The sequence below is a fragment of the Protomyctophum bolini genome (genome assembly GCF_963924005.1).
Source record: "Protomyctophum bolini genome assembly, chromosome: 21".
Lineage (NCBI taxonomy): Eukaryota > Metazoa > Chordata > Actinopteri > Myctophiformes > Myctophidae > Protomyctophum > Protomyctophum bolini.
In genome coordinates, this window is record NC_137882.1 from 14,185,004 (window position 1) to 14,211,294 (window position 26,291).

Sequence of the window (26,291 nt, forward strand, 5' to 3'; positions counted from 1 at the left end):
TGACGGCATTAACACTACAGAATAATGAAATCAAAAACTAGGTGCAACATACAAATCACAAGGACATGTTTACACACACACACACACACACACGCACACACAATAAAGCAAATGTGACACATTTGGATGTGTGTTTATTGGATGTATTCTTGCACAATGGTGGTTTGGTACAGTATTCACACCGATTCTTTGGAACTTGGAAGTCTTATAGACAAACACAGAAAATAAGTAATTTTCAAGCTATACAGTATACCTACCATATATGGACTAATTTGTATTAGTCTATGTGGTAGGCATACTGTATACTTGTATAGTATAGTGTCAGAAAATAAAGGGACTCCTAAAAGGCCCAAAATATATCACATGATAAGAGAGGTGGAAAGCCACTTGAATGTATGTTTAATTTCTTGGTTAGTGTACAATGAAATAGAAATGTATGCATTTATATGCCTTTAGTGTGCTTCTAAAATGCGCACCATTTGAGCAATTAAACACTGTAGCACAGTATATGACAGTGATTCAAATGACAAGAATAGCACAAAGATAACAAAATTAGCAAAACACCCTGTTTTTTTTTAACTGACTAGTAAAAAAAAAAGGAGTACTTATTTCATAACATTTCCTTTTTAAGGAATCGTTTATGTAGCATTTACCAAGTATAATGCTATGAAGTTGCTTGTTATTATGCAATGTATGTTACAACATGTTTTTCAAATGCATGATCTGTGGCATGGCTGCAAGGCCACCCCTACTGCAGAGATCTGTGGATGTGCCTTTCATTGACAAATACTGGTGACGGATGAGAAGGCACATGGGTGGACAGGCGGTAACCGTACACCTGGTGAGCTTGCTGATGTGGCTATCCCAACTACGGTATGTTCTACTCTGCTTATGTAACAAGAGGTATGTTACAACTGGATTCATACAGTTAAGACATGATAGTATTTAGACATTTTAGACTTGAAGCAATGTTTAATTTAAGAATAGGTTTTACTTCCGATTACGCCGAGAAATGAGACATGCAATTAACTCACTAAAGAAGACGATTAGAAAATAGTACTTTTTCAAAGCCCTTACATTCTCATACATTGATACTTTATTGTCAGATTGCTCATTGCTTCAGTAGATTGGATAGTGAGTTTTAGAGCTCATCAGAGCTTTCCTCTAGTCCACTAAGTCTTTGTCATAGTTAAGCAGGTCGCAGGTCAAAAAGAGGTCAGTGCGGCCGTTTTCCGTGAGCACCCTGTTTAGCTTGATGCTGGTGTTGTTGACTTCCATCAACTCGTCCAGAGGCCAATCTAGCAGCTGCGAGCTGGAAGGCAACTCGGGCAATCCCGGCTGGTAGTCTTCCAGGGGATTGGGGTAGAGAAGCTGGCGGAGTGAAGGCATTCTCGCCGCGATTCTCACCAGATCCAGGAGCCCGGCTAAAGAGAGCGGGTTGAGGGCCAGGCCCAGGCTCCTCAGGGACTGGCAGCAGCTCAGAGAAGGCAGCAGGGTCGCCAGCAAGCCGTCGGTGAGGCCACAGCCGCTCAGGGTGAGATGCTGCAGGGTGCTAGAGGCCTGTGAGAGCAGGCGGCGCATCGAGGGCAGCGTACTCTCGTCAAGGTGGTTCTCGCTGAGGTCCAGCTGCTGCAGCATGGAGGCGTGCTGGCTGCAGGATAGATAGGCGAGGTCCGCCGGCGTCAGTCTCAAGTAGGGAAGCTCCAGTATCTCCAAAGGATGAGAGAGAGAGCTGGAGCAAAACGGGAGAGAACATTTAATTGGTCTACTAGCAAGTCCTATGATGATAAGTGATAAGAAGTGGACACTTGATGGTTGAATGCTCGTGCTCTCTTCAATGCTTCATAGAAGAACAGGAAAATGAAATTGACATGCTTACGTTTCAAAGTCTGGTTTGAGAAAATTAAAGTGGGCCCACAGGTTTTTAAACTGAACTTCCAATGTTGTATTTACCTTCTGGATAATATAATTATGATACATTTCCAAGTACTTGTAATTTAAGCCATGATCACTGTCATTGATGCATGCTATACAGGAAACTGTTGTCAGAATCAGCATGAGTTAGGAAACAGAAATCGATAACCGGACGCAACTTTGAAAAGCCCTGACATTTGTCATTTACTGTACTCAATCAAAAAACACACTGAGGGTTTAGACCCTCTTTTCCAGTGGTGCAGATCGCCGACATCACAAGAAATGTCATAATCTAATCATATATTTATATTTTTTCCTTAGATTACAGGTATTGAACACCCTTTATGTCTGTGTGTTGGTTAAAAATATATTGAACCAATGAAAAGTAGTAAAAAGTGCTTTGGAAAATAACTTCACTCCATTAGATTTAGACCTTGAAACTGTCTGCTAATAAAGCAGCTAACTCCACCACCTCTCTCCCTCTCATGCAAGTAATTGACAATATATAAAATCACAACACCAACTTTGATGGGGCAGTATGGTAAAAATATAAGGTTTTATAGTTATAGTACCGGTAGTATAGTTTTCATTTCCTGACAAATGAACATTTTGGAGTTAGGTGGTTAATTCCCGACAGAAGAGATATACAACATTAGATTATTAGATGATAAACAAGTCATAGAGGCTAGAAGAGCCTTACCTGAGCAGCATGCGTAGGTGTCCAGGGAGGCGCAGTGCAGTGAGGCTAACGTGGCGCAGTTGCTGTAACTGTCCCAGACCCAGTGACATGTCCCTCAGAGCGTCCTCTTGCCCAGGCTCATCTCTGCGGAAGTCCAGGTTGCAGTAGTGCATGCGCAGGGAACTCAAAGCGGGGAAGGCGGAGAGCTGGGGCAGCAGCAGAGAGAGGCCGGTCACGCCCAGGCTGCTGTAGCGGATGTCCACTCCCAGCAGGCTCTGGCGAGGCAGGAGATCCAGGAGCGTCCCGATGCTGGACACAGAGAGTTCCTCCACGCGGAGATATCTGCACTGGAGCTTTAGAGGCCCCGTCGTGCTTAGGGCCGCGCGCACGCGCTCCCAGGAACGGGCGTTGACAAACAGGTCGGCTCTCACGTGCACTAGCACCTCGCTGTCTGGATCTACGTCCCCGGTCACCCCTCTGCTATCCGCCACGCCCTGCTTTGCAGCAACCTGCCTCATCCTCTCCATCCTCCTCCGTACCCCTTTTATCAACTCCTCGTCACCCGAAGGCCCTGGCGCTCCCATCTCCTCTGTAACGACTCTCACATGGTCCCTGGCGCTCTCTGTGTTCTCCTCACAGTCACCCGGTCCTCCCAAAACCATCGCCTCTGGCTTCCCTTCTTGTCCCCGCTCTCTTTTGACATATTTTTCTCTCTCCATGGCCAAGACTCTTTTTCTCTCCCGCTCGCCATCTCTTCTCTGTGCTCTCTGGACTCCTGTTCTGGCCTGAACGACCATGGTGCACAGAGCTACGGTCAGAGACCAGCCGCCCATGGGGTCTCCCATTCCGCCTTCCTCACCTTGCAAGTCACAGAGGTCCAGCAGCTGCAGAGCACACCTAGAATGTTCAATAGAAGACGTTACAGACTAAAAGCCTCAGTACATATAGCACTGCAACATTAATGATGATGATGATCAATATAGATTCTATATTATAGAATAATGCCACATCACACAGTAAAGTCCTCAGTGTTTAAAGCAAATCCATTTCCAAATATTCAATCCTGAGAGTGAGCAAATGTAACCACTGGTTATTTTTGGTTACATTGTACATTCTCAGGAGTTAAGTTAAATTAAATCAAGTCTTGTCAAATGTGTTTATAATAAAACATTACGACAGGCAAAAAAAGGACAAAGATCAAACCAGACAAAACACAAAATAGGAATTATTGCATAATGAAGTTTAAGCACATTAAAGCGCAAAAAATAAAACTGTACAAAAAAGTATACTAAAATCATACCACTGTACTACAAACTGTTGCAAACTGTTAATAAAGTATCCAATCAATGGTTGTAACTGCTCTAAGTGTAGCCTCTGGGGCTACTGTAAGTGTAGTAGCCCCCATATAATGGGGCTACTGTAAGTGCAGCATTGCATGGGTCACCTTTTGTCCAGCAGTCCTCTGACCACGGACAGCAACAGAGCCTGGATGCAGAGGCGGTTGGGGGTCTTGCGGCCCCGTCCCCGTCTCTTCTTGCCGCCCACCCTCAGGGTGCGCTCGGGCCACCGCTGCACCAGCTCACCCACGGCCAGCGGCCGGCAGCTGCTGAAGGCGGCCTCCAGCAGGGCCGCGTACAGCTCCCTGGGCACGCAGCTGAGCCACGACGGCGAAGAGCTGTGGTCACTCACCACCTCCTTGGCGCAGAGGGTCACCAGGGAAACAAACACCATGGTAAATTGTGCGTTTGTTTGCCTCAGTCAAAATACTTTTTAAAGGTGTAAGAATGGACGCAAAACACGTCCTTATTAGACTATAGAGTTAAGCTGAATGAGTTTGCAGTCGCAGCTAACATTAGTTTTATGAGAGAAATCTGATGCGAGTCCATAAACTCTCCCAAAAAAGACTTTATAAGACCACCCGATAGCTGGCTATAATTTCTAATATTAAATAAACCATGCTCCAGTTACTGGTTGCATGCTGAGTGTTAAGTATATAAGGTTCCAGACAGTCCAGACGTGAATCTATCTCTGTATGCTCAGTCACAGTGCTGCTCCACTGTTTACATGGACCGTCTGTCGCGCAGTCGCACATCGATGATGTCCACTGACGCCATTTATGAAACGTCTCTTGTATTATTTTAGTTCCCTTCCCTGCCTGTGGTCAGGTCACTGTGAAAACTAAAGTATGCATTGCTTATGTAGCATTCCCCGCACAAGCGGTGAAGGGTCAAGCTGTGAAGCCCGGCCGACCCCGGGGCTCCCACTCGCCAGACCAACCGTGCCAATTTAGGGCTGATGAGCGGCCTGAGCCCGATTGGCAGGCTGGTTGCGGGCTGGGTCATGGGTCTACAACTCTTAACTCTACACTACACCATAGACTTAGAGTATTGGGGTCTACACTTTACTAATCCACAGGCTGTGGATGCCAAGTGATTAATTACGGTCCTCAGTTGTTAAATGATTAATAAAATGTTCCGAATTCCATCGTAGAAAACACGTTTCGCAAAAGAGCTGGTGGAAAGAACAGTTCAGCAGTTCAACTTCATCAGTCAAAATGCTGTCGACACTGCCCAGTTTAGACCCCAAAATGAACAACACGACACGTGACACATAATGTTGTTCCAGTTGTCAGTAAACTCAAACCAAGCCATGGTTAAATTGTAGCCTGCCTATGTATTGTAGTAGGCAGTGGGCTATTGTCGTGTCGGTCAATTTTTACATTACATTTTTAAGTCGGGAATCGGGATACCAATCATTCAATCGGCCAGAGCGACAAAATTGGAACTTGAACAAGAATCTCTAGTTGGATGAAATTGGATGAAATTGATGTCCCACACCTGGACACTTATTTTCGTTCAGGATACTACATCCTATATTATATACAAACCTGCAGGCCTGCCGTAAACTACACTCAGTTGTACTTGTGTGACATGTAATAGATCTGATTTCTCATTTCTTTGACTAAGACAAATACAAAAAGAAAACCATTCACCACTGTATTTCCTTTTTTTTAAACATAATTATGTTTATTAATTTTCTTTACAGTACAAAGAAGTATATTCAAAACAATTGACATATATTTTTTACCCCCCACATCCCCATGGCAGCACAAATACAAACAAAATCTTATCACAAAATGTTTTGTAAAAAAATAAAAAATAATGACAAAACGAAAAATAAGACGAAAATAAAACACATTACATACAGTTAAACAAACAAATACACAATGTCCGTCACAGTTCCCTACCCCCACCCCACAGCTGACTACTCAGTTAACCACTATACATCCAAAGCCTCTTCAATATCACCTCGCTTAATGAAGTCCAAGAACTTCTCCCATATCTTATAGAATACCGCAGGTTTCTTCCATTCACCACTGTATTCATTTATTTCTTAAAATGGAGCGTTAAATGTGCTACAATGCTACATTGTGCAAAAAGTAGTGGATTTCACGGTCACCCATCCAACAGTATTAGGGTAACCGGGCGGAGGCTATTGCTATATTAAAGAAGTTATTGTGAATCTGATGATTTCCCCTAAAATGTTTAGGAAAAGTAAGGGTAGGTAGGTTTAAACCTCCCTCCCTCGTCATTATACTGACATCTAGTGGCGATATTGAGAAACTAAATCACAAATTTTGAATTATAAAATGGAGCTTACAGTATGACACTATGTTCTCTCAGGGCCAGGGCGTCTTACTAGTAGTCATCATTATTACTAGGGATGCACCGAAATTCTTGGCCGATACTGATATATTTATTAATTTATATTTATTAATTTATATTATAGATAAGATCAGTTTAATGTTGCCGATACCGATATTGACCGATAACGGCAAATATTGGCCAATACCGATATGTGGCCGATACATCAGTGCATCCCTAATTATTACATTGTTATGAATTGTAAATATTTGTAGTTGTAAATATGCAATATACATGCATATACAATAAATCTGATAACATAGTTGTGGAATATCAATTAGTGCATGCAACAATGGAGGTATATTTTAGATATAGACCAACCAATATAGAGATACTTGCACATAAAGGACTTGCAAAATTTACTGTAGCAGCAGAAACGTTAAAGTAGGCTAGCTTAACGCATTTAGGACGGGAACCCCTTTTGGGGTTTTAACTTTTTACCTTCAAGACGGGAAACCCTTTTAAAGAAGTTATGTACAGTAGCAACATAACATTTTTGTAATACATATATATTTGAAGACCCCTAAGATATGAACTTCCCACTCACCCAAAACATGTGATAGCCATAATATGTATCATAGTTATGTATTGTAACTTGCATCAACACAAGTCCAATGTGCATATTGGTAAGCTTAAGCTAATAAGCTCCCTCCTTGATGCAATGAAAATAAATAAATACAAGAATAGCTTTCAAATGAATACTTAGTTTGAACATTTTGTGACTTGCATTGTTTGAATACGTAATCTGTAACTAGTAAATATCTTTGTTATGGCGAGACATATTATATACTCTATGTATAATTTATTCATGTGGTTTTAATTAGCAAGATATTTAAGTGTGGGCTGGAAATTGATCACCAATTGAACACCTGTGTTTCTTCTCTATGAACAGAGATAATCTAACCACGCCTGCATCGCCAAGAGACCTGGACCCTGCCAACGATGAAGACTGACTGCCAAGCACCTTGATGTGTACACGGTACATTTCAATATATATTATGGATTGACAACTTTTTTTAAACTCCTGCTTCTCAACTGTGCCGTATTAAGAAGCTCTGTTGTTTCAGCACCCTGTTGATCTTCTCGTTCTCAGGGAGTCTAATGTAATGTTCACAAGAATGTTCTGACGAATAGTCTGTTGACAATGTTCAATTCATGAAATTAAAATTAAATGAATAAACAAGATATTGGCCAGATATGAAAAGGAATTCGACTTGTATGCATTGCAGCATCACATAGAAAAAGAAGAAAGTGTAATCAAGTAGGGAAGGCTACAGTACATCTTGCACGACCCGTTTCAGTTTTTGAGTGATTGTCTTTCGTTTCGACTTCAGTTGTACATAAGTCAACACTGTGATATTCCTCTTTAAATAACTCATTACACAACATTTAGCCCAATCTGGTCATCTTATTATTCATACACTATAAGATGTTTGGCCAGGGTTTTCATCGTATATAATATTATGAGCTTGTACCCAAGCTTTGAATTATTGTAACTTATAATTATATCATAATTTACCATGGTTAGTCTGACTTGTACAGCTCCAATCAAATCAGACAGTAATTTCATTCAAACAATTTTATTCACATATTCAACATTGTATTACTCAATAAAGTAATGGAATTCCAACCCATTTGTATGAAACATAAAAGAGTACTTTCGCAAGTTTCTAAAACTTCAATATAATTATTTCAGGGGAAGTTCTGCAACCACTGTCTTTAAGTTGTACTGTACATTCACTTGCACCTCTCAAAGCCTTTGCTATGCAAAATGAAACAAACCGAGACAGAAACATATAAGTTGACGGGAGTTGGGATCTGTAGAAATATAGAAATATGAACAAAAGCAAAAGAAAACACACTGGAAACGGTATAATGTCGTGCAGCAAAACAAGACTGTTTCTACTATCTACCGGTATTAGATTGAAAATGATGTCTTAGCTGCAACCTGGGTGCCCATAGTACTTTCCTTGGCAGTGTTCTCCCTTCTGATATTGAGGAGCAATGTGCAGTAATATAAGATTCAATAGTACAGGTTACAAATGCAGCGTTTAAATTCAAACTCAGTGCTAAAGAGTATTTAGTTGTCACAGTAACATGAACAAAAAAGCAACACACAAAAAACAAAACACAAGAAGCAAATAATTATAAATGAGTCACACTGTCAATCACATCAACTCCATGCCCAGCCCAGCTCGCTAGGTAGAGATGCTACCAAGTCGCTCTCGTTGAACTGAATCACGTTAATGCTGGTGATGTGAAACTCTTCTTCTTGTTTTCTGGGTATGTATGACATCATTTGCAACTAATCTTATATTTGCAGTCTGTGTGATCACCTGTCCGTCACAGAACCCACACCTCCATTCAACAGTCTGCGATGGAATCTCTTTGGAAGTGCCTCATTCAATTCAAGGCCGGTGCTGAGAGATGTCCCAATGTGTCACAGGAATGGGAGCTAAGGGTCAGTAATCACATTGGCCAAAGGAGCTGAATGCTGCTAAAAAAACGTCACTCAGGGGTATTTCAAAATGTCCTTCACTTATGGTACTTTACTTTTCAATATTACGTCCAACTCGATGAAAAGGCTTCAAACATGCATGTCTCTATAGGAAAAATGTCTTTATGAGACAATGGCTTTGGATCAGGCAGCGGAGAAAAAAAAAGAAACACACAGACAAGTGGGTAGATCAGAGAACAGAAACGGGATATGTAGAGGGCTAGAATATCTTTGGCCCTGGAGTTTCTTCTGGGGAGCATCACACACAAAGCGCTCTGGGGAACCTGTACATGGGGAAGACGAGAACAAAAATATTTATTTGGATGCCGCACTGACTAATCTTCCATACCAATATGAGAAAATATTTGGGCCAATACGGCAATTTAAAGGTTTCTATATGTGCCAAAATATAGCATATCCGTGCATTTAACAAGTTGATTACGGGCTCTATTCTTACCTGCCCTCTGTGAACCCATCCATCTCTTCCTCATCATCAAGCTCCATGTCCAGCTCATTGTCAAAGCAGCCTTGACCATACCCGCTCATGACACTGTGGGAAGGAGACCTCGTTTAAAAAATTGTAGACAGTACATACTGATGTTAACTTAATATTCAAATCCAATATATGCTGCTATTGTGGCTGCTAACCTGACTGAGCGACAGGTGAAGAAAACAATCCTCTTCAGCTTCTTGTTGTAGAAGAAGTAGTTGAACGACCAAAGGCTGCCCTCTTCACCGAAGGGGTCAGAGTCCAGGTCAGGGTTGTAGCTGTAGGCAGACATGGACACATCCGTATCAAACCAGTAACATACCAAGTAAGCAAGTATTAATGCAAAAAAACAAAACATGAATAGCTTTGCCCTTGTGTACACACAGACGTCAGACAGTCAGACAGACACACACCTATAAATGTCACAGCCCTGTAGGGCGATCTCCTGCTCGATGACGTTCCACAGCTCCGGCCCCAGGGAGTTGAACTCTTCTCCGACAGCTGAAAATAAGCTGCTGTTCACAGCATTGGCCACCTGAGGGAGAGGTAGACAACACAGTCACACGCTTATCCTGTTTGGAGGAATGGAATGGCCTTGTCAGGGGGGAATCCGAATCAGTCCCCAAGGGGGTTGCCTTACGCACACAACTTTCAGATAATTCAATGGTATCCCTCATTTGTCTTTTTATTTATGTTAGGTTAGCAGCAGCACTGACCCAGTTGATGCTTGGCTCCCGGCTGAACTCGTGGGCCCGCGCCGCGCTGAAATCGTAGTCGGGCCTGAATGACTCGTTGAGCGTCGTGATGAGGTAGAATAAAGTCTTCCTGCAACACTTGTCACTCAAAGGGCTCTCGCCATCCTCGCTGCTCTTCGCCAGTCTGGATAAAAGGACAAAGTGCAATAAGAGATGGAGAAAGAATTCGGAGGAAAACCTTCATACCATAATCGTATCCATCTCAATCTTCTTTTTCAATGTGTATATCACAGAAGGATGTAATATACTCCTTCTCCTATCACGATTAGAGTAATGACTGAGGTAGAACTGCTACTTGTCAAACCATATAGTAACTGGCCCGCACTGTGGGCTGCAGTACTACTCACTGTGAAGGACTGGCGGCAGATGTACCGCTGGCAGACTGAGGTGGAGATAGGGCCTCCAAGACATGTGGCTCCCCCTCCTGGCAGAACTGCTTAAACATGTGTTTGTCATCCCCTGCCATCTTACAGGAGTAGCTCTCGATCCTGCAAAGACAGCCAGAGATGTATCACTATATCATTATACACGTTATTAATAAGTAGTGATACATTTTATGCTTGTGCTATGATGAATATGCATAATGGGTTAATTAAAGGCTGAGTGATAATGTGCCTTGAATTCCTTTACACACAAGTAACACTTGTTTATTTTCAAAGTATGTTAAGTTTGAGCAAACTTGATAAACTTGGAACAAATTTCAGTTCAGTGTTCCTTAATCTTTACTTATTTTTGTCTATCTGTTAGCAATAAGCTACAGATGACTGTAAGCTACTTTGCAAGCAGAAGGCTGATCGCTGATGATGTAACATGGCAATGTTACAATAACTCCCCTAAGGTGCTGTAAAAGTGTTTCTGGGTCAGAGATCGTAGGCACAGAGATAGGAACAGGGCTGACTGGTGTGTGTTTACTTCCCCCCCACTGTATCCAACACAGTTATGCAAGAGCAAAGTTTGTGAAACTTAAGAACGGCCTGTCTCAGAGCCTCAGATACCCTGGCTAGTCTAATTATAGGGGCAATTACCCAAAGGGTATACGATGCATTGTATCATTTTGTCTACTAAAACTATGATGAAAGTTTGTTGATTACCAGGGACTAGTGGAGAAGAGCTCCAGTATAAAACAAAATAATACATTTTATTCAAAAGATCGTTGTGACTGAGTGATGTAGCCCTGGCAGCCCCGCTATCATCCGCAATGCGCAGCATTGTGATCTTGTGGATCTATTTTCATTGCGCAACATGATGCACTTCCAAGTATAAATAAACCAGGCTTTTAAGCTTGGGAACTGCTGCTGTCATGATGGCTGCTGTACTAATCCACTAAGCAGCCTAAACACCAGCAGACTAGTTTTGGCAGCTACTGCAGCACTCAGCTGTGATATGGAGGTGTGTATACGTGTGTGCCCACTCCTATTATGATCTCCATTACAGTCTTCAAATAGCCACAAAGACATGTTAGAGGACACTGTGTGGTGCCTCAGAGCAGGTCACACGGCCAGTGTAGAAGCACAATCGATGTCCTGAAAACAGCTTACGTAGTACCAATTGCTGTTTATGTGAGTACCGAGTATACCGACTGAAATACGCAGAGTCAATGGTCGGGCGAAAACAGCAGGGGTTCTGAGTGTTGGTGCGTGCATGGTAGTCTGTAACTTTGTGTGTATACTGTAGTTTTGGCTGTAATCAGACTGTAGCCACTAGCCAGTCACGTTCAGGTTTAGTCAGCACAATATAGTGGAGATGTGGGGTGGTGTCATTTTCTACACAAAAAACTCTGGAGTCTGGACTTGTTGTGCAAATGAGAAAGTGATGTACATGTAATGAGGGCGCTCCGTCTGAGAAATTGTTTTACATTTTTAGGGGATCACTGCCGACCCAGGCTGCTGTGACCTCCGCTGTTGTCAGCCGGTAGTCAACGTGGTCTATTTTGGTCGTTGCCGTTTACTCTAGGTCCCACAAAATAACAGACAATTTACATTTAGATAGAAGGAGCTTTAACATTTAGACCTGAGGACGATTGTACAAATGTCTTCTTATCATGACAGTTTTCTGAAAAACCTATGTTTCTATGTCAGTGGTGCTCTAACTATTTCATGTGAAGGACCCCCAGAATTATATGTAATTGGCCGCGGACCCCCATCTCAAAATATGTTGTTCCAGAGACCCCCCTCCCATTTTCACGATTAAAAATAAATAGCAGATCTACAAGCTCGTAGCTAAAGTATAACGTAATGCTTAAAACACCAAAAGGGGTTAATTAATGTATCCTGTGGAGGAGGAAATAGAGCCACCAAAGGCAGCAGAAGTAGTTTTACAGAATCAAAAGGTCAAAAGTCAATGTTGAGTGAGTCATAATTATATTAACCAGAAATTGTTCGTTTGCTCTGCTGCCCTTAGCTATCAGCAGTACTATGTCTGTGATCTCTAGAACAGCCACACCTGATGAAGCAACCTCATACGCCCCCTTTACCTACTTTTATGACACCAGATAAAGAAAACCCCCATTGTATTTGTCAAAGTAGTCATGTAGGGACTTGTTAACTTGTTTACACTGACTGCACTAGTCTACTTCCAATGCTTCTCCTTCCAACTACTTGGGCACAAGTGTTTGTCTGGCAGGACTGTTGATGATGTGCCCATTGAGCTTCCCAGTCTGGACTCCAAAAATAGAAACACAAAACTTTAAGCTAGTCACAAACACACTCAGCAAGGTGGGCATGAAGTGTGTTGGCGTGCGCGCACACACACACACACACACACACACACACACACAGAGGGGTATGTCTTAAACGAACCGTGGCCTAAAAAAAACAACAAAGAACAGTGGTATTCATCACAAAAGCTTCAAGACCATCTGTTCCATATTGATTTGATTTTGACAGATAATGGAAGTGAATGTCTGCCTGGCCCTGCAAATAGTGCAGAGGTCTGGACGCTGTCACTGTATTTCTGAGTATACAGAGTATACATGATATTACATGTAATAGTATTACTGTAATGTTATGGCTAGTCCGCAACAATACAAATACTTGCAGTCTTTGAAGTTGTTTCATTGGTGTGGACTGGCCTTGGAATTGTGACTAGTTGCATTGGTGCAGCCTGGCCTTTAAACAAGACACATTCATGGCATGCAGAGACACCAGCGTTAACATTGGAAAGACACCAGGTAACATTGGAAAAACACCAAGATTCGAGCTGTTACCTGCCAATGATGCGAGACTCTCCTGTTTCAACACACAGCTGAGAGCTCATAGCCTCGAAGCTGGAGTTCTCCAACAGTTTCATGTTGTCTGCAAGGGGTGTACAAAATGCAAAATACATGTTAAAACATCAAACGCATTTACTCGTATGGGGATAGCTGGCATCAATATAAAGGTTGCCGTTTTGTACATTTGGTCCTATTTGTCTTTTGTTTACTGATCTATGATTGTTAATTCCCAGTTCACAGATTTGAACTGCATTGTAGTTATAAAGAACACCTTAGCCAAATGCATCTATGTTGTAAATGTCATTAGTATTGTGATGTTAGTACACACATACACATCATATGCTGTAACTATTTATTTATTTGGATCACAATGGAATTAAGTCCTCTGACTTTTTGTGCAATCCTGATAATTCTGTACTGCTCTTTTATGAATTGTATCATGAATATATCAAAACAAAAGCTGCACTGTTCCGCTAAGCGTCAACTGACAAGATAATCAGGATGGAAAACAAAACTCAGCTTGGTGTCGTTGGTACTACTCAATTAAACAACGTTGAACTTGTTATGCTTATCCTAACTGTAGTCACCTTGGATCAAGACTATCAAGACTACGTTTTTTTTATCGAGTCCGACTTTTACTTTCGTATCTAGATATGCAGATGTCAATAAAAATCTATGATAGTCTTGATCCAAGGCTAGACTACCATAGACATAGATGCATTTGATGGAGTCTGACATTAAGCAAAAGTCAGACACGATCACATTACATGTCTTGATTGATCCGAGGCTGTTGTTTACACAGTCAACAAGACAACAACTTACAAAGAGAACGACGGTTTCAGAGATCATAAAACATGAACGGTTTCGCTCAGAAACATCATTTTTGTGTATAATAAATAATAATATAACTGGTTTTGTCACATGGACCCCGATGGAAACAAGCCGTACGGCTTTATTATGCTACCCTATTGGCATCCTTTTGTATGAAACTGTACCTCTCTCTTTTTAATACCAATCAATCAAAACTGACAGTATGGTAGACCACAGCGCCCCCCTGAGACCAGTTACATACAGTAGGGGGGGACGGAATTTCCTCTTTCTGTAATCTCTACTGCCCCTCCCCCACCTCAATTCAAGTCGAAGTTGCTGTAATTTGTCTTCCTGGTTCTATTTTACACCCGTTTCACTCACACAACTTACCCAAATAATAACAATATCAAGAAGCGGAAAGTTACGTCTTCTGAGACACTCGAGTCGTAGATAAGAACAGTTATTTCGTCCGCTAATTCGTAGATTTCGACGTCCGTCCCGCTTTGTTGTTGATCTGCGTTGGTTCGCTGGCTCGAGCTGCTGCTTATTTATTTATTTAATAGAGTCTTCTTCTTAATTCCAGGCTGATATTAAGCATCTTTCGAAAGCACTCGGTCGAGAATGATTCGTTCTTCTGCAAACGTTCGTCGTCGTACTCGTCGTTATAGAAAAACTGCTCTTGCCGATTAAATGTGACGATATTAAATCCAAAGAACGGTTTTCGCTCTGCAGCGACGGCATCCCTTTTGACCTGGTTTCACAAAAGGCTTTTTTTGTGCGCGAGCTGGATCAAGTCGCCTCCACAACAAAGCGACTCGATCATAAAATTCAACAGTGGGGAAAAACGAGCTGTCTGAATCGAAAAAGCAGGAATTAAGAGACACAATTATGTGAAATACTCCGTGCGTTCCTGTAAAATCCTCTGTGTCGGTCGGATCCACAACAACTGACAACAATCCCTCCTCCTCTACGGTCTCCACTGTACAATGATGAAGGTTGCCAGGTTTGGGTAAAACAAGCAACCTAGTCTATGAAAACGAGCCCAAAAGAGGCACCTATTATAATGATAATGATTTTTATAGCACCTTTCTTCACACATAATGCAAAACTCAAAATGCTTTACAAAAAAGAAAGAAAGATCATAACATTTAAAACAATAAAATAAAAATGCAAAGTACATAAAGAAATGTGCAGAAATATATAATATAGGCCTATACAAATGAACAGAAAAGAAACCCCACTATCTCTCAATACTAATCATTGCGATAAGGAACTGAGCTCAGCTAGGCATTATGTATTGACTATTTTAAATTGGCTATTTCACAAATCTTGACATAAAATATTTCCAGATGGGGGGGTCTGCTGATAAATACATTAATTTGGGCGTCCTCGTCGACATACATGAAAGTGTTTGAGAACCGCTGGTTTAACAATATTTAGGAAACAAGCTCAAATAATCAACTTCAACAATGAAAAAGTACAACCCACAAGGCCACAAGTTCCACAACTAGCAATATTTAAAAGCAACTTTACAGAAAAATAAGCCTACAATAGCTTACAATAAGCGAACATGGCAAGCCCGCGATGAAGCCTAGCCCAATTTTCATAGTAATTTATCTTTGCCACACAACACGCCTACTCTGCGTGTCAACGTGTGTGATTGGCTGTTAGACATGTCGTACATTAAATCCGATGAAGCGATTGGCTAAAAATGTTAATTTAGCCAACAAAGCCTTTTATATATTGAATATTGTTTTGCTTGGGAACAACATTTAGTAATATAACAAAACATTATCATATATAATACTTAAATTGTAGGCCTGTAATTGGAGCGCAAAAAACAGCCCGATGGGATAGGTTGTTTTTGTTTAAAATTATGTTTAAATGGTCAATTTTGCAGATGCATGATGCAGTTTATAAGCGACACAACAATTCGAAATACTGCTTATTTGCTCTGTTCCGGTTATTGAAACGGGAGCCTAGGGTAATTCATGGATAGACTGGATATGTGTAACTACTGTTAAAGTTACAGTCCATTTGGTTTAATTTTAAATTTAGCCTACTCTCTCAGATGAAAACCTGCTGCAGTAGGCCTACTGCGTATACTATTTTTGAGATAAATTGAGAAGAATGTGGGTCTGGCCGTCTGGTCTGGGTCGTATTTGTCCGCGCTATATTCAAGTTTCAACTAAAAAGCATGCAGTACTGCTAACAGTGCAAAGCGCTAATTTGTACATATTTGTTTAAATATACCATTTAACAGCCTGGCCCAGTGGCCTAATGGATAAGGCATCAGCCTCCGGAGCTGGGGATTGTGGGTTCAAGTCCCACCTGGGTCGAATGAAGTCAGGTTTTGACCTAGATGCTACATTGTAAACACTGTTATCTCTTAAAACAGAACGCTTTGCAAATGTACTGATTCTACTTTGACCTAATTCCCTTTCACATATTTGCAACTGCATTGTAGTTATAAAGAACACCTTAGCCAAATGTATATTTTCTAATGCTATTATGCATTATGATATCTGCTATTTGATGTCTTATTTGCACACTTCTATTTCATTCTGGTTTTGATATTCAATACATTTTCTTATTTAAAATGGACACCACAACATTGCATTTAGCTTGTATGAGTAATCGATTTAATTTGTATAACTTCATATTTGACACAAATGTCAAACTGCTGCACTGCATGAGTCAAAAGAAAAAAGATTTATACAACCGCGATAAATATATAACCTTCTGATTATTCTGATTCAATAAGTAGGAAGCTTGAATTTCACCAACTCTTTTACACCTATAAATGTGTCAAGTTGAAAGTAATTATTGGAAAATGAATCTTAGGCCAGTTGTTTTTAATAAGAAATGTAGTAATACAAATATACAGTAAAGTCACTCAGGGACATATTCGAGCACATTCTCCAGGGATGTGGTTTCATTGTCCAGATACTCCAAGATCACATTACCCCCACTGTATAGGGGTGTCTCTGGGTGAGCCAGGAGGGACTGCAGCGTGTCATCCATCCGCAAAGCTTCACCTGTCTGGGGATGGCACAACCGCAGCTTCTAAACATCACCAAGACAACGTGAGTAAAGAAGACAGAAGCATGTTGTTAGCTACATGTGTAGAGTTGTGCAACCGTAACTCACAAATGTCTTATAATCCAATGAAAGCTTTAGCAGAATATATCTTAAAAAAGATAGATAGGCTGCAAAATTCCTAAATTAAATAAAATGTATTTTTTTCTCTGTAAAGTATTATAAATCTATAAATGCTATGTTGATTAATTGAATACATAAGGCCACAATGGAAACAAGTTCCCAGTATCTTTTTTTTCTCCTTCTTCCTTTTAGCTTTACATTTTAAATGATTAGTTCACCCCAAAAATGACTTATTTTCGATAAATTACACTCCCCACAAAGCCTTTGTTTTCCTCTCGTCACATTTGGATGACCAGGTCATCAGTCAGTAGGAGAATCTTTGAGTCTCAGCCGGTCAATTATTGGCTTAGGAATGTGACAATAACAATCCATGAATTTGGCTTCGTGGGGTGTGTAATTGATAGAAAATAATATTTTTTGTCTGAACTACTCCTTTAATGTTACTGTAACACATGCTGTTTATATTTCGGACTAATAAAGTATTCAATTAATCAATCGATCCTCTCTGGGGATGGACTGGAAATATGGTTTGGCCAGGGTAGAGGCGAGGACACTGGATGCCTCGACATTCAAATTAATAAATTAATGTTATACTTGGCTCAGCCATGGTATTGTGATTACCTTAGCTGCCAGGACATTGTTGTTATTTTTTAGGCTGGCTAGAGTGGCAGCATAATCCACCACTTTTCCCACACTCCACTTAGAACAGAAGAACATGGGTTTGCTGGAGTCATCAGACTCTTTGGGGAGGTGCACCTGAAAATAGGTCCTCTCTGTCTGGAAAGCCAAATTGAATATAAATGCATACACGTATCACATAATTACTGATAATCATAAGAAATTTGCAGTCGCATATACCAACATTTTGATGATAGATTAAACAAATTTCACAAAAACCCAGCTCAAACTTATTTGAATTAGAATTGTACCTGTGGTAGTCCCTTGTCTCCCACAGCATGCAGTTTCAATTTCATCAATGCCACCTTTGCTGCAGTTGCACTATTCTTTGCCCCCTTCCGTCCCTTTTTGGTAGGTGCCGACTTTGACTCTTAAGAGGGGAGGAAAAAAAGAAGTCAACCAAACAAATATAATTGGAGTATTGGACTAGTGTTCCAGACTAAAGTAGTACAGAGTAGTGATACAGAGCAGAGTGTTCTATACTGCTCCTGTGTGGATAAAGAAAGAATGGCATGAGAAACATGTAGTGACATGTAGGCAATAGACATGGCACATAATTCCATTCCAATACCCCAAATATCGGTCAATCGCTCACTCACACTCAGTCACTCCCAAGGCCCCAGTGAGGCTCTCCAACGTTGAAGCACTGGGCCCTAGTGGTAAGCTGCTGTACTTTATACCTCATACTTTAATGCTTAGTATGAGGTATAAAGTACAGCAGCCTTGTGTTCCTAAAACAGAAAGATTGGGTATTGTATCTTTCAGGACCTTTCACTGCTTTGTCTCAACCATTACTCAATGGCTCTGGTCTCAGCCACAGGCAGTAGATTTTTTGACATTCATTTTTTAAATGTTGCCACTACTGTTGGAGCAGCCATAAACTACACAGGTTCATCCAGATGTTCTAGGCATCTTTGTAATGTTAGTGTTACTGTAGTAAAAAGCAGGTAAAGGAGTAACGTTTGAGGCAGACTAACATCAGCCACTTTTCCATTCACTGTAGAAGAAGCTTGGTGCGGGGAAACCGCAGATGTGTTGTCTCTGCATACAGGAAATACGTAGGCTGCGACCATGACACCCGTTATGGAATCGGTCCATACTCTATGGGTCACTCCAGCTTGGCAGTGTTACGATATATGAAGTCCACGATGGTCACCAATTTAACCGTAACACCACCATGCTGGAGTGACAGAGTGTGAGTGAGTGGGTGGCTGAGATTTGGGGTATTGGAATTCAGATATAGACACATGGCTCTGCTGCTACAAAACTGGTTTATAAAACAAGAAATAAATAGGATAGGCCGAGATTTGGGGAATTGGAATTTGGCTTTAGCCTTAGGTTGTCAAAATTGTCACAGACCCACAATCCTTTGCACTAGCGCTTTGGTGGCAGCCATTCGAGGCTTGGGTGTCTCCAGTTTCACACACTTGTGATCATCTTGATGCCGATGGCTGTAAAAAAAAACAAGCAGTGTCACAGGAGAAATGGGTGCATTGAAATAGGTTACACACTACAGTTTGAATCACTGAATTGAGAGGCACTCTGGTGCTTCATACAACAATATGTATAGTAGTGTACAAATAACATTGGCTTAAAGAAGAGATGAAAGTGTGTGAACCTACGCCAAACAGAAATGATTTTCACACTGTGGGCAAATAACTGGTAACAGTTCTTTTCCCTTGCAGTCTTGAAATGAACATGGATAACTTGAACTGCCGCCCGAGGTCTGACACTCCCTTTGCACCGACACCTGTATAATGAATATACAATATTGATATTATGTGCAAAAGGCATAGGCCAAAGGCAAATTCATACCAAAGGTGACAAATGCTCTTGCCGCTGTTGGGTGGAACCTCATCCTGAGTTATCCATGTCCAAAACCATTCCTTTGTATTATTAAAAAGAATAATACACACCGCTCTCGTGAGCGATGCAATTTACGTGTCACATCGCATTGTGAGCTTTTAGATCAAAATTATCGACTAAAGAAAATAAATATTTTCATTGAAAAAAATAGAATCGTGTGAGAATCGTGATCTCAATTCTTGTGGAGAATAGATTCACATTTGATAAAAAATTGTGCAGCACAAGATGTATTTGTGTTAGTTTGTTTAGAGGTTACTACACATTTTAGTGCACTATAGCCAGCCTACCTCTGGACATGAATGGGATGCTCTGCTTCTGTGCTCAAGACTGTAAGAGAAGGTAGCGTGGACATTTGATACACAGTACAGGAACACAAACACCCAAATATCATTGATAAAGTGGTTAAATTATGTATGGTATGGGATGGGATGAATCATCTTACCAGAACATGCCACTACATGAAGCACATACAAAAGGCAGGAAATCTATTGGAAGAAGGAAAATACGTTATACGTCTGACACTATAAAGGGCAAGTTCAAAATGATTATTAATTAATAATACACCTGATATGCAGTTGACATTAAACTGATCTTTATTTAATGCTATAGCACAGGCGTCCGCAACCTTTTTGCCATATCTTTATTTTCTTGATAATCAGTGTGCCACCATGTCAATAAAGGCAGATAAAGCCCAAAAAACATATTGTCCATAGGCTGTACGTAACATTGCTTTAGAAATATTTTTCTTTCACATCAGGACATTGCAATAAGACACCCATCTCCCAGACTCCCTCCCCATTCAGTTTGAATGAATGTAGAATTTGTAATCCCCGCTCTCACACACTTTATATGCCAGTGAGTGATCAAACCCCCTTGTGCCAGTGCCAATATTAGACAGGTACATGGGTACCCCTGCTATAGCGTGTTTAGATTAGTTATTAACAGTTTGGAGAATTACAGTACATTTCAAGCACGACTCAATACAAAACTGTTAACTGTGGACGACACCAGGCATAAAGCATTACACTTTTACTTCATGATAATCATGACAGGGGTAGCCATGGTTCACATTGTGAACCATGGCTACTCGGTGCTAAGCCTCAGAATTTAGCGTTAGCCACCGTGATAGCCAACATTGACAAAACGACTTTGACAATTAGATTAAGTGATCGCGATTAACTGGCCAAATGGACATTTGTATTCCATGCAACGTCGACACTTTCGACACAAACCTTGTTGATTACATGTATCGATTTGGCAATGACTCCCGATGTCTATTTCAGCCATGATGATTCTGAATGAATGTCAACATCAACTTTGACCCGAAGAGTCATATATCACGTGACTTGCCCCGCCCCTCCTTTGGCTCCGCCCCCCATAGATATATGCTGCCCCCCAGTAAGAAAGAAAGAAAGAAAGAAAGAAAGAAAAAATAGACCAAATACAGTCTTGAAATATTTAGGTGAAAGAGAAAACTGCATATGATAGAGTCAGACAGGCGTATTTTTGATAAATTCATTAATTGTCTCCACCACCACCAGGCCGAAGGCTAGCCCCTCTCGGCACCCACCGTAAAGTTTTCTGAAATTTGGATGTTACTTTACGTAGGGTCCTTATGCATTTATTCCACGCGATATGGTATACAGATGTACCCTCCGTGCTGGCCGTGCTGCGGCCTTTTGGTGGTGGTGAGATGTTTCAAAAGAAGCATATATCGGCTATAGGAGACAACAGAAACGTGAGAGAATTTTCATTTGGCGCAGAAGCCGTTAAGTATTTTTAATTTTTTAACTTTGTTTGACCGTTTTGGATGCCCTGAAATTCTCTCTTCCTTCCTTCCTTGCTTCCTTATTGACTTCCCATTGTACCGCCTCCCGCACCTACACTAAACCCAAGCGTTTAGGTTTTAAACAGTTTTAAACACATAATTTTTAACACTTTTTAAACGTGTCACAGTGTCTAGACAGTACAACATGTTTAATCCCTGTAACACTTTTTAAACACATAAACGTGTTTAGTTTTTACAATCAAAGTCAGTCATATAGGTGTTTAGAATTTGAACACTAGGTGTTCTCGTGAGGTGTTTGAGTTAAACACTTTGTTTTTGAGTTAAACAGCATTTTATTATTAAACACATGGTGTTTAGGTTTAAACGCGTCACATGTTCCAGGGATTTACAGTGTAGAGTGGCTATCTGCGCGTCCCTACGTTCCTGCCTCTGATCTGCTCTGTCTCAGACTTTTCTGTTTGGATTAATGGGCTGTCTCCTGTCTGTCTATAGGGAAGTTGCACCTAGTTAGCACCTTGCTGACAAGATGGCAGCCGTGTGCTGCCATAAACCAGGTTTGTAGCACCAGATCCATGTCTTACTCTATGGAGCCATGTCTTGATGTATATGGCTCTGTGTAGCACAGAGTACCAGAGATGTCACATGTCACCTGGAGGTTCAAAGGGCGTCAGTCTTCAAGGCACGTAGAGTAGGCCTACGTCATGCAGGTGGTGTGAAAGTTCACTGGCTATGTCTGCTTTTGAATGCAGGTAGAAAGCATAGAGTAATAAAAGGATAGAGGGTAGAAAGCCGTCGGGCAGGAAGATCAACTTCTTACTGAGATACCGACCAAAGTTTTGACCCTGCGGTTAGCTTATCGTCTAAAAAGTAGTGAATGCAGCTGTAGACCCGGGCAGTGTGTGTACCAAAACAAAAAACGGCTTTACAATGAGCAAAATATCGAAATTGTTCGATTGGTCGCGGTTGGGATCGGGATCGAGTCCGACCCCACAGGAGGCAATCCACAGGCTGCGAGAAACCGAGGAGATGCTGTCCAAGAAGCAGGCCTACCTGGAGAAGAAAATAGAAGAAGAAATAATGGTAGCCAAGAAGAATGGCATGAAAAACAAACGGGGTATACGTTTTATTATTATTTTATTGTATTGTATTGTCTGTATTGTTTTATCTTTTCTGTAAAGATTTCGTTGTGTAATGTATTTATTATTTTCTTGTCTAGTTTAGTTTCGTTTGTTGTCTTAATTGTTTGTGAAACTAATTGAAAAAGCAATAATAATTTTAAAAAACTAGTCGCGACCTGGTCGTTGGTCGCTATACCGGATCTCGCCTTTCCTGGAATAATTGACAAACGTTAGGAAACAAAAACATGAAGGTATATTCACTCGCAACCCATGGAAATGGATCTGTGACCCACAAATGGGTCCTTCGAGTCCTGACCTAAGCATTGAAGTTGTTGAGTGTTAGCAAAATTGCACAGGGCAGATTATGACAAATAATCATGGGGTTGATTTAATTTGGATTTCAAACTAACTAAAAGGCAAACATTTATTTTTTGTGTAATGTAATGTTTTTGTGGTGTTTCAGATTCTCTGCAGGCCCTGAAGAGGAAGAAGCGTTTCGAGCAGCAGCTCACCCAGATTGACGGGACCCTCTCCACCATTGAGTTCCAGAGAGAAGCACTGGAGAATTCCAGCACCAACACTGAGGTTCTGAAGAACATGGGCTTCGCTGCCAAGGCTATGAAGGAAGCCAACCAAAAAATGTAGGCTAAGTACCACTGGGCAATAAAAATGTATATATATTTAGATTAAATAATATTTAGATTCAATAACAGACTTATATTATAGTTTTTTTGGATTCTTTTTTAAATAATAAACTAACTCAATTAGTCTTAGATCTTTGATTAACCACCATTTTTGTACAGTGGTGAAAATAGTACAAATTGTGAAAATAGCCGCTGTACAAGTTTACAATGCATCGCGTTGTGAGCTCATAGATCTGCTACAATTTTCCTTTTTTTATGAGACATTCATTAATCGTAATCGAGGCAAAAGTTTAAAATAATTGTGATGTTGATTTGAAGTCAAACATACGACTATCTTTTCACCACATGACTAGGTGTGATAGGCAAAAATTGATAGCGTGTTGTGAGCTTGTCGATCATTGCTGCATTCCACGTTGTTTAATAAAAAGGCATTTTTATCCGAGCGCCCCGGCTATTTTTTTCAAACGGGGTGTGTTCGGAAAACTCACCTATTAGTTTGTATTGGCAGTCCGGTCAGCATGCCTATATCGAACACACCCAGTGTTTCAGAGTGCAACACTCCTTCCCCACCGATAGGGGCGCATGGTTGAAAGCCTATGGCAAAAAAACAGCTCGGATAAAAATGCCTTTTATTAAACAACGCAATATGCATAAATGCTAATAAGCACATTTCTAACACCCGTGGCCCACGTGTTGAGTACTTTATATTTGAAATCTGAATGTTTATGTACACGTTTTCACAGTAAATGTAGCGATCGCGTAACACAGGTGGAAGTTAAGCCATGCTCGTGAAGTAACCACGAGCGTCATGTGAACCATGGCTAACGCTGGGCAAGACCTACTCTGTAGACGGTATAATTTGTTTTTGTCGGCAGTTGCAGGATTTGGGCGGAAGTACCGCTCAAGGAAATGACGTTGACGCTTTACAAATTTGAAATACATTTGACGGATGTTCCGACCCGCCGATACCGTTTCTGCCTTAGGTTGTACCCAGGCTTTTCTCTTTGCAGATGAGTAAGCCTCATGGGGCCGAGGCTAATAGGATAGGGGGTTCCAAATGAAACCTTACGGGACTGTAACTCCATTTGTACACTCTCAGAGTTATGGTGGTCCTTTACTTTTGAGAACCACCGGTATTATAATTATATAACAGACATGAAGTCGGTTCCCAATGTTTCCAACCGATTCTGGTTCCTTAATGTTGGATTCAGTTCCTCCGGTTCCGGATCCCAACTCTAGTACTGTATGGAATGCATAATGGAACATTAATTTCCTAATATGCTACAGTGTGATCTGATATCATGGTTTGATTGATTGATTTAAATATTTATTAACAGTTTGCAGAATTACAGTACATTTCAAGCACAAACTCAATACAAAGACTGTTAACTGTGAGTGGACGACCCAATTAAGCATTACACTTGTTTACAAGAGGGTCCACCATGTTCAATGCATCAAAACATTTAGAGACGTACAAATAGACACTTCTATATAGTTAACTATATGGTTAACTCTATGTGCCTGCTTTGAAGACAAAACGCATGTATTAGTAACAGTGTGTTCTTACCACTCACTCTCTACTCTCTCTTTCTCAGGGACATTGATAAGATAGAATCCATCAGAGAGGATATCACAGAGCAACAGGAAGTGGCTCAGGAGATCAGTGATGCAATCACCCGACCTTTCGGCGAGACATTTGATGAGGTAATGACATTTCAAGTCATTAATCAAAATGAATCCCATATCTATGTTTTTCCTCCTTTCTTTGTAAATCCATTTGTTACCACAGATCCTACTATGGCACATGTCATGTTAATGATCTATAATCATTAGATGCATCATAATGCATCTGAGAAAGTATTAACTTTTTTTTTAGGATGAGCTGTTGGAAGAGCTAGCAGAGTTGGAACAGGAGGAGTTTGAGGAGAGCATGAAGAACAGGGGCAGGCTGCCTAGTGAGCACTCCTCCAAACTCCCCTCCACACGACCGAGTCAGCGTGCATGTAAGTATTACACAATTTCACTTTTCAACTTAAAAAAAAACAACAATTTGAACCATCCATATTCTGTGTGGATTCTGTGGAACATTAGCCCAAGAAAAGGAGATCTACTCAAGCTTGCACGTCATAGTTTTTGTAGATGGAAAAAAGTGGCCGATGTACAGAGCCAACTCGGGTCCAGTTTACTAAGTCTAGACTAGAGGGTTGAATGGAATAGTGTGAGCCCTTAGAAATGGCTAGTTTTAAATGTCAACTAAATTGGCAGCCATTGTCACTCATAACCAATGATAATGATTTCCTACCATATAATATTATGCCCAAACAATAGTGTATAAACAATTGTATATAATATGATGTACAGTAATAGAGAGTATGCGTGTGACATCATCATCATACCCGGAAGTTATGCGGGAACGCCTACTGAGTGGCAAAAACAAATATGTCTTAAGTTGACAGCCCATACATCCAAACAGAAATCTGATTGCATTAAATGACGTTAAACAACATTTAACTCACTTTGCCACTCACTTTGCCACTCGATATGCCATTCACTTCATGCATGTGCATTGTGCCTCCTCCATTTGCAGCATCCAAGAAGAAGGTGGTCGAAGATGACGATGACATGCAAATGCTCGCTTCCTGGGCAACTTAAGTACAATAATGTGAATTGATTCAGATTGATACAGCACACATTTTGTATTATTAGCTATTTTGATGGTAAATATGAAGTACTTTCTTTTTTATGCACACATACTGTCATGTGTCTTGTTCTGTGGTAGGCCCAGGAATGCATGAAGGATTCAATATATGGCTCTATCTATGCTATTTTCTTCTTCCCATTGTTTGTTTCATGTTTGTTTGCTCATTGCTAAGATAATGTTGTATAGTTTAATTGATATTAATTTATTTGTGCATTACATTTCCCCATGGTCACAGTTGAAGTGAGTGAGCACAGTGATATGCTGCCCCCTAGT

General features: G+C 40.8%; 4 protein-coding genes across 5 annotated transcripts; 1 reads left to right on the top strand and 3 right to left on the bottom strand.

The window, feature by feature from the left end:
* Nucleotides 1-117: 117 nt before the first annotated feature.
* LOC308336277 (leucine-rich repeat-containing protein 14) lies at nt 118-4,649 on the bottom strand. Of its 2 annotated transcripts, XR_013966140.1 has the most exons (4): nt 4,038-4,649; nt 2,615-3,490; nt 307-1,732; nt 118-253 (listed from the first exon to the last, which is right to left on the bottom strand). XR_013966140.1 is itself a non-coding variant. In XM_080793588.1 (3 exons), exons 1-3 carry the CDS (start codon nt 4,322-4,324, stop codon nt 1,165-1,167), a joined length of 1,731 nt encoding a protein of 576 aa, XP_080649714.1. In that variant the 5' UTR covers nt 4,325-4,649; the 3' UTR covers nt 118-1,164. The 2 variants fall into 2 exon arrangements, 1 of the variants encoding a protein (XP_080649714.1); XM_080793588.1 differs by having other exon boundaries at nt 118-1,732.
* Nucleotides 4,650-7,861: 3,212 nt separating this feature from the next.
* On the bottom strand, nt 7,862-15,032 carry maf1b (MAF1 homolog, negative regulator of RNA polymerase III b). Its single transcript, XM_080794002.1, has 8 exons — nt 14,451-15,032; nt 13,245-13,332; nt 10,387-10,527; nt 10,001-10,163; nt 9,698-9,819; nt 9,443-9,562; nt 9,252-9,344; nt 7,862-9,078 (listed from the first exon to the last, which is right to left on the bottom strand). The coding sequence occupies exons 2-8, from the start codon at nt 13,325-13,327 to the stop codon at nt 9,054-9,056; spliced, it is 747 nt and encodes a 248-aa protein (XP_080650128.1). The 5' UTR covers nt 13,328-13,332; nt 14,451-15,032; the 3' UTR covers nt 7,862-9,053.
* A 1,874-nt stretch (nt 15,033-16,906) lies between these two features.
* On the bottom strand, nt 16,907-21,071 carry zfand1 (zinc finger, AN1-type domain 1). Its single transcript, XM_080793567.1, has 8 exons — nt 20,999-21,071; nt 20,209-20,251; nt 20,054-20,093; nt 19,523-19,650; nt 19,260-19,351; nt 18,152-18,270; nt 17,844-17,999; nt 16,907-17,126 (listed from the first exon to the last, which is right to left on the bottom strand). The coding sequence occupies exons 1-8, from the start codon at nt 21,051-21,053 to the stop codon at nt 16,953-16,955; spliced, it is 807 nt and encodes a 268-aa protein (XP_080649693.1). The 5' UTR covers nt 21,054-21,071; the 3' UTR covers nt 16,907-16,952.
* Nucleotides 21,072-22,482: 1,411 nt separating this feature from the next.
* On the top strand, nt 22,483-26,074 carry LOC308336084 (charged multivesicular body protein 4c-like; the record flags this gene model as incomplete). The annotated part of the gene is made up of 5 exons (XM_080793329.1): nt 22,483-22,669; nt 23,137-23,314; nt 24,913-25,021; nt 25,194-25,320; nt 25,905-26,074. The coding sequence occupies 5 exons, from the start codon at nt 22,483-22,485 to the stop codon at nt 25,967-25,969; spliced, it is 666 nt and encodes a 221-aa protein (XP_080649455.1). The 3' UTR covers nt 25,970-26,074.
* Between the last annotated feature and the right edge of the window lie 217 nt (nt 26,075-26,291).